The 8,490-nt window shown below is 45.0% G+C and overlaps 1 protein-coding gene across 3 annotated transcripts; it reads right to left on the bottom strand.

The window, feature by feature from the left end:
• Window positions 1-109: 109 nt before the first annotated feature.
• On the bottom strand, window positions 110-8,411 carry aasdh (aminoadipate-semialdehyde dehydrogenase). Of its 3 annotated transcripts, XM_056378675.1 has the most exons (14): window positions 8,047-8,411; window positions 7,671-7,791; window positions 6,815-7,056; window positions 6,546-6,738; window positions 6,209-6,450; window positions 6,011-6,126; window positions 5,732-5,904; window positions 3,900-4,236; window positions 3,709-3,821; window positions 2,942-3,629; window positions 2,704-2,867; window positions 1,178-1,303; window positions 967-1,098; window positions 110-514 (listed from the first exon to the last, which is right to left on the bottom strand). In XM_056378675.1, the coding sequence occupies exons 1-14, from the start codon at window positions 8,283-8,285 to the stop codon at window positions 110-112; spliced, it is 3,291 nt and encodes a 1,096-aa protein (XP_056234650.1). In that variant the 5' UTR covers window positions 8,286-8,411. The 3 variants fall into 3 exon arrangements, with proteins under 3 accessions (XP_056234650.1, XP_056234649.1, XP_056234651.1); XM_056378674.1 differs by having other exon boundaries at window positions 3,709-4,236; XM_056378676.1 differs by having other exon boundaries at window positions 271-514; window positions 953-1,098; window positions 3,709-4,236.
• Between the last annotated feature and the right edge of the window lie 79 nt (window positions 8,412-8,490).

The raw sequence follows: 8,490 nt of genomic DNA, 5'->3' as shown, positions 1-8,490 counted from the left end.
TCATTATTTCTGCTCTACATCTAAAACCCTGAACTTTAATTAAAATCCTGTTTCCGCTCTGACACAGATACAGACGCTTCATTGTTTGTTATAAAAAAAAAAAATACATTTAATCCTTCTCTGCTTCCTCTTGGACACTCAGCTTCAAACAATACACAGAGTCATTGCGGCACCCGATGACAAGAGACTGTTCATACACCACCGGGGATGAGAACAGCTCCCCGGGCAGAGTGTGCGAGGCCAGCGTTTGTCCGTTGAGACCGTCCAGGATCCAGACGGTGCCGTCTGTGGAGGCCAGCCCCACCAGATCCCCCGTCCTGCCCACAGCGGCGCCATCGAACACACACGGGCTGGAGTACACTTTGCCCGACGTCCGGAAAGTCCAAACCAAAGAGCCGTCGGCGCAGTTCAGACAGTACAGGTGACCGTCGTGAGATCCACACAGGAGCCTCCGCTGGTCAGGTGTGACGCACGGAGACGAGAAGACGGGGCCCTTTGTTGGAAACTGCCACACCTGCGGAGAAACACAGGAGTCATGTTGGAGAATGACGTCACTTACAAGTTGGCATGTGTGTGTGTGTGTGTGTGTGTGTGTGTGTGTGTGTGTGTGTGTGTGTGTGTGTGTGTGTGTGTGTGTGAAGCCAGTAACGGTCACAACAATAAAAAGTATCAACAAGAAGGTTTATAGCTTTAACACAGAATGCTGTCCTCTGTTCTCTGACTGTTTATGACATGTTCAAATAAGACAGTCAAACAGAAACTGTAACTGTCATCAGATCAGAGCAGATGCTGTTCATTCCCTCAGGATCATATAAACAGAAGTCAGTATTTGAAAGAGTGACTTTTAAAAATGAATTTATTGAATATTCTGTATTAAGTTATTTCATTAATAAGGTAAAAACACAGAGGGATCCTGTCACTTGGAGCGCAGCGGAGGAAGACTCCAGTCTACCTTCTTCCTCTCACCAGTTTCCCCGTGTTGCTGAAGCAGCAGATGTTTCCATCCACTGAGCCGATGGCGACGCCACCAGAGGAGGCGTTTGGTGACGAGAAGAACGGGACGTCTCTGCGGACAGACCACAGCACCTCTCCACTGTCCTGGGGAAGAGAAGAACATCAGCTACATGCTTCATTCACTGAAGGTCGATGACTGAAGTCTGTGATTGTCTTCACTCACTGGGTGGAGGCAGAGCAGGTGACCCCCCAACGACGCCACATACAGCTGCCTGAGGGTTGGCTGGAGCCAGGGGGAGGAAAACACGGCCCCTCCCCCACAGTGACGTTTCCAGACACACTGCTGAAGCTAAAACATCAGTAACATAATTTTGTTAAAGTTTGGTCACAAGAACAGAAGATACACAAGTCAGAGATGTCACAGCAAACTAACACACACTCCAAGTGTTTTTAGGTTCTATGACTTCTATTTCTAGACATTCTGTCTTATTCTGTTTTCATTTCTATGATGCAGAAGGTACCTGGTACCTGGGTGGTGGAGTCATTGTTGATCATCAGCACTAACTCTGGTCTGTTATTTGTTCCAAAGTGCTAAATCGTGTGGTGAAGCAGCTCCAGAGGAGCTGAGAGCAGCTGAGGTGTTGAAACTCAAAATGTTCCTCTTCAGACTGGCTTTTAATTGAATATGATTTTGTGTCATTAATCACTTTATTTTCTATTACAGCTGCACAATTAATTGAAATATAATCGAAATCTGAATATGGCCAAGAGCAATATCCAAATTGTAGGAGTTGCAGTTTTTTTCGATGAAGGTAAAATGTGTCACAACATTATGGTGCATTGTTAGAACCATAAGTGTTGTACAGAGACACCCTGACCTACAGATCATATTCTCCAGATGTAAAGGAACATGTTATTTTGGTATAATTCCAACAAAAATCCCATTATCATTATTTTTTAAATTTTTTTCAATGAAAATTAAGTGAAAAACGATAATTCCAACTGAAATCTGGATTCATATAACAATGTCGGCTAATTTCTTTCTTTAAATTTTTTTATTGTATCTATGTTGTGAATTGTATTTTATTCAATTTCATCTGTTTTGAAAATGAAAACGTCTTTGTATAGTAAGACATAAAAAGTCACAGTATAGTAAGGCAAAAAAAATTATGAAAAAGTCATAGTATAGTGGGGAATAAAACGTCATAAAAACGTCTTTGAATAGTAAGGTACAAAAAATCATAGTATATTAAGGCATAAAACTTCATAAAAATGTCTTTGTATAGTAAGGTATAAGAAGTAATGAAAATGTGTTAGTATAGTAAGATACAAAACATCATAGTTTAGTAAGGTACAAAAAATCATAGTATAATAAGGCATAAAAAGTCATAAAAACGTCATAATATTCATGGTGACATTTTCATGGGATTTTTTGACAAAAATTAAACTCATACTTTTATATATCCACCATTTTCTGCTTCCTCCTGCTAGGAACCCTAACTGCTAGCCTACAGATGACAGAAGCTATGGTTAGCTTGCTAGTTAATGCTACCAAGTTCACTCAAATATTGGTAGGGACAATTCTGTCCTCCCAAAATATGGGTAGGGACATGTCCCTACCATCCCTACCCAAACCTATGCCTTTGGTCTGAAGCTCTTCGAGCCACACTAACCTGTTTGAAAAGTTCTATTTCAATAAAGTTTGACTGATTCAGAGCCTCAGTGTCTCTTCATGTCAAACACACTCACCTTTGGGTTCAGGGCATAAACATGTCCATCATGTGAGCCCACCATCACCAGACCTGTGTGGGGATCCACAGCGGGACAGCTCTTCACAGCATCTCCCGTCTCAAATGTCCACCGCGTCTTTCCAGAAGCAGCGCACAAAAAATACACAGAGCCGTCATAGCAACCTGGAGAAACAGAAAAATACACCTTAACTGACAGTTACGGTTGAACACAAGATATTGAGAGAATTGCTGCTGACCTATAACCACCAGAGTCCCGCAGTGAGACATGGCAGCCGACGCCTCGATTCTGTCCCCGAGGACTCGCTCCCACACGAGGCTCCCGGTGTCCAGGTCTAAAGCCTGGATCCTGTGAGAGTGTGAACCGATGAACACGGTTATTTGGGTAGAATCTGACCTGTGATCTGTTCTTTCATGGACCAGAAGCACCGGCGAGGCGTCCACACATCTGCCTGTATCTGAGGACCAGCTCAGACTGAGGCCCAGAGCAGCAGCTCCCCATTTCTCAGTCTGGAGGTTTTTACTCGTCTCCTCATTCCTGACGTTGATTTCCATCACATCACCTGCTCGTCTTATAACTTTCACAGCCCGTCTCTCCTGCTGCGGCCTCTCTGCCACTCTAGACTCAGACTGTGTGCGTTGTCTCTTCACTAGAACAACAGGGGGAGCGTCAGTTTGCCGCTTCTTGGCCTCAGGAAGTGATGATGTGCTGTTCTCAAGCGGCAGCATCAGTGTTGCTCTGGCAACGCAGCGCAGGATGTCAGAAAAGGTCCCATCAAGTATAACCTCCAACAGTTGTGGTGCGGGGACTCCCACAGCAGAGCGGATGTCCTCACACAGGTGCAGCGCCTTCAGAGAGTCGCCTCCACTCAACAGGAAGTTGGATTCCTCGTCAATGGTCACAGCTTCAGCAAAACCTAAAGCCTCCTGTTGACAGACGGGTCACAGTGTTGAGTCTGAACACAAGAAGACAACAGGGGATTTAAATGTGGGGCTGTGTCATCACCTGCCACAAAGACTGAAGGGTTTGCTTTAGTTGGCTGACGTCTCCCTGCGAGGACTCCGCTCTGTGTCTCTGTCTGTGGTATATTCTCATAAGAGCCTCCATGTCCACTTTACCTGCCGAGATACAAACATTAAAAGCTGAATGAATGAGCCGCTGTGTCTCCACCGCAGTGACTAGCGTCCCGTGCTCACCATGACGAGTCAGGCTTAACGCCGGGATGAGGACCAGCGAGTCAGGAACACTGTATGACGGCAGCAGCAGAGACAGCCGGTCCACTATCAGTCTGCGCATGTCTCCGTCTGCACCGCCCGTCTCCTCCTCCTGGTGGTGGTGCGTTACAAGAGAAGGGAGGTGGTCCTGATACTGACCAAGACCCGAGGGTGATTTCCCCTCACACTGCTGTACAGATGTGAGAGGAGACGCTGCGGTCTGGTCTCCAGATGTAGACGCCACAACAAAGGCGAGCAGCCGAGAGCCGTCAGACAGACCCACAGCACAGGCCTCCACCTGAGGCAGACTCACGATGAGCTGACGGAGGAAAACAAAAATACTTCTGTCATCCATCCAGTCAGGATTATTCTTTTGCTGATGCACAGAAGCAAGATTTATTTATATATTTGGTTATTTATAATCCAACTGGTCTCCTGATAAAATGTAAACCAAGAGAAGTATCAAGCTCTCTCTTTATGGAAAACTAGAATCACCTCCTCGTGGTTGTTTCCCTCCTTCACTCAGACTAGTGTCAGGTCACATCCCTGTTTATCCTCAGTCATATAATTGTGAATTCATGAGTAAATGGTAAAAAGTGATTTCTTAGATCACTGTGACCTTGTCCTTTAACCTTTGACCCTCAAAATCTACTCAGTTCATCCTTGAGTACAAGTGATTGTTTGTGCCAAATTTGAAGAGGTTGCGTCTAGGAGTTACTGAGATATCGTGTCCATGAGAATCGGACGGATGGACGGACAACCTGAGAACACTGTCGCAGTGCAGAGGAATAAAAAAATTGCACTTACTCAAGAAGCAGAGACTTTCATGGCAGAAAATTTACCCCATGACTGAAGGAAGGGAGCAAGTGTTTTGTCTTTACTTTTGAATTCTTATGCATTTTACTGCTTTTTGAACCGAACCTGGTGGATGAAGGGACGAGACACGGTCCAGAGAAGAACTCATTCCACTTTGGAGCAGATCCGGATCATTTGCTATGAATTAGATTTTTTTTCCTCTGAAGTCTGGTGTATGTTGTTTGACACTGACCTTCTGGTTCTTATTTTATTCTATTTCATTTATTTTGTTGTGTATCTGTTGCTGTAGAAACAGTAAAATGAAACAGACATCTATTTTAAAAAACCTGAACATTAAAAAAAAATAACTACAAGTAATGGCCATTTAAAGCTGCACCAATCAATATCTTCATAGTAACAATTGATTAAATGACTGGATGTGATGTAGAAAGGAGTCACATGACAGAGAAACATCATGTAACTCTGTAATTCCACTGTACGGAGCGTTTTAGCTTCTTTCAGTCACAGTTTTGGTTCGAATGATCTGCAGATTTAATGTTTTGCGTCACTCCCACAAACTGACTCTCATTAGCAAACAGACGAACACAGTCAGTAACGAGCTGCTGAACAATGTGGAGCGTTTAGCAGCTAAAGAGCCACAGATTCTTCACAGGAGCTGCTGCAGACCAAAATGAGGCCGGTGTGATGTCGGCAAAGGAGGCGCTGATGCTGCTCCTGCTCTGGTTTTTATAAGCTTTTAATAGTGTGTGTTGCATCGCCACCTAGTGGCTAAAGAAGTCAACTGTTACTGTTTGAACTTCAGCTTCAGATCAACACGTCTACAAGCCTTAAAACTTTACATGAACTCTACATTAGCAAGTGTTCAGACCATCAACTCCTTTTTATTGCCTTTAATTTGTGTATTTTGACGTAGACACATTCATTATGTTGACATTCCCTTTCTAGAAACTTGAGTTACTACTAAAAAATACACAGTGTAAACATAGGAAACATCTTACCTGCTGCACGCCGTCCAGGTTCACCCGTTTCCCATGGCGTTTTATCAGCCTGTCTCTGCGTCCCAGGTAGTACAGCTGGGCGTCTTTAACGTTCACCCAGTCTCCGCTGGCTCTCATCGTCCCGGGGACGACGGCCTGCTCCTCGTCCAGGAGACACACTCTGTCCTCTCCACCTGCGTCAAGCATCACGTGGATTTAATTCACCACAATTAGATCTACATGCGTGTGTGTGTGTGTGTGTGTGTGTGTGTGTGTGTGTGTCAATAAGCTCTTTCTCACCTATGAACACCTGTCCTTCTCCCTCTGTAACAACGCAGCCATGTTCATCTCTGACCTCCACCAGCGTGTCCATCAGAGGAGTCCCGAGAGGCACTGAGGACGCCGCGCTGGAGGGACTGTGATGTTAAATAAAGTTGTGTTAAAGCTGCAGCTAAAACCAAGAAGCAGATTTAATAATAGATGGTTTTAAACACTCACGTGTCTCTGGCCTGCAGCAGAGACTGTGGGACTCTGCAGCAGCAGGCCCAGCAGGACACCTCAGTGATGCCGTAGATGTTGTAGATGTGTGTTTTGTTGTCCTCGTGTCTCCAGCTCCTCAGCACAGCCGGCGAGGGACAGGCCTCTCCGCCCAGAGCCAACACCCGCAGCGAGGAGCCAGGCGACAACACTTCCTGTTTGAGGAGGCGATGCCCGAAGCGGCTGAGCAGAGTGGGTGTGACCTGTGGAAACAAGAAAACACCACATTACAGAGACAGACAAGGATGTGGATGCCAGAAGAAAAAAAAAAAACCGTCCGTGATGAAGTGACTCCTGCCTGAAGGACGGTCGTCTCATGATCCCTGAACAGCAGCTGAGCCAGTCGACTGGGCGTTTTCTTGATCATAGAGGGAACCATGAGGAGCTGAGCCCCGGATGATAAGGCCAGGAAAATATCCACCACAGAGGGGTCAAAGGTTAAAGGCGAGGCCAGGAAAACCACATCACGTGCACTCACCTGAAACAACGATCTGAGCAGAGAGAGGAGCAGGTTTTAGAATATCCATCAAAATAAAGCTCCAGAGACAAACAGGTGTAATCACTGACCTCAGGTGGAGAATATTGGGGAGGATACACTTGTGTGGTACCCGCACAATCTTTGGGAGGCCAGTCGTTCCAGATGTGTGCAGCACATACGCCAGGTCCCAGCTCCCAGAGTCCTTCTCCACCTGGGCCACAGTCTCATGTGTGTCTGGCAGCAACTCGACTCGTACCACTGTTAGTTTAAACTTGGACAACACCAAACACACCTCCACCGACATGTGTGTGGCCACAGCTGTCTGGAAACGCTTGATGGGAAAAGGAAAGAAAATCAATGTAAATATTCACTCAAAACAGCGACTGAGAGGGAAACTGCTGATAAACTACAGTACAACACACAACGAGAGGATTCCTTCAGTGGAAATACAAAGTAAAGTGATAAAATACGGATCTTCTGTATGAGTTATTGTGCTGCGCTCAGGTTTTTGAGGCACTAGATGTTTTTTATATTTCGACCCAGGCTGGATTTGTGTGTGAGTGAATCTGCACCACTAAAGAACAATATCAGCTAAATGGCTCCTGACTTATTACCTAATATCGTGATCTTTTCTTAGAGGCGCTGCATAACAATATATTATATAATATATATGCATAATATTAATTTACTTGAATTCATATTGTGCTCACATTGGATGTTTTCTCTACTTCAGGCTGTGATTTCCACAGATTGACTGTCACTCAGAAAACCTGGAGTCAGGTCGTATTATTTCACCACAGGCGCATTAAAGGGGATCTGGGTTCAGGCTCATAATAACAGACAATATTACATATAGCTGAACCTGAACATGTCTTTACATACTATTATTGAGCTTCTGATCTGCACAGTTTTATATTTGCATGAATAAAATATGAAGTACTGAACCTGCAGAAGGTCAGTCTTCACAGCACAGTACTTGAGGCCACAGCGGTTCATGACTCTGGCAGAGAGAAGTCCTGGAGCCTCGGGGTCCAGTGGGACGTAGGCAGCAGGAGACTGAAGGATCCTGGCAAACAGCGAACCATGATGAACATTAATCATAATGTTTTTCATTTTAGATCAATACTTTTAATAATGTTTATGTTCATTTTAAGTATTTTCTTTTCATGGGAATCACTTGGTGCAGGTCATTTATTTGTTTTAAAGCACTTTCTGCTACATTTCTTGTATGATAAGTGCTATACAAATAAAGTTTATTATTACTATTTTTATTATTGTTATATATATTATCATATACACATATACACAGCAGCGGACTCACCCTAGGATCCACACAGGTATGAACAAATCATCACGGCAGTACAGCCCGATGACGCCGTTACTAGCAGAGCAGTTCTCCCGTAAGATCAGAGACAGTTCGCCGGTCAGTTCAACCAGGTCTCGGTACAGCAGAGACACCGGGCTCCCCGACACCGGGCGGCCGTCGTATGTCACGGCGGCTCTGTCAGGATGCTCAGCGGCAGCGGCGGATACAAGCTCCTGCAGCGTCCCGGCAGCCATACTGATGAGAGGTTCACGGACCGCTGGCTCACTGAGTGTCGGTACCGGTTCTGGACAATAACATATCTCACATCATTTGTTATTCAGTTGAGGCGGATGAAGTTTTGTTTATATCCAGACAGAACACGTTTGTCGACTGAAGATGACGCATTACATTACAATGACGTCTCACTAATGGGTCGTTCGCGTCACTGACTGAAACTCT

Source organism: Seriola aureovittata, chromosome 6 (assembly GCF_021018895.1).
Source record: "Seriola aureovittata isolate HTS-2021-v1 ecotype China chromosome 6, ASM2101889v1, whole genome shotgun sequence".
In the NCBI taxonomy this organism is placed as follows: Eukaryota; Metazoa; Chordata; class Actinopteri; order Carangiformes; family Carangidae; genus Seriola; species Seriola aureovittata.
This window is presented reverse-complemented; position numbering and strand designations above follow the sequence as displayed.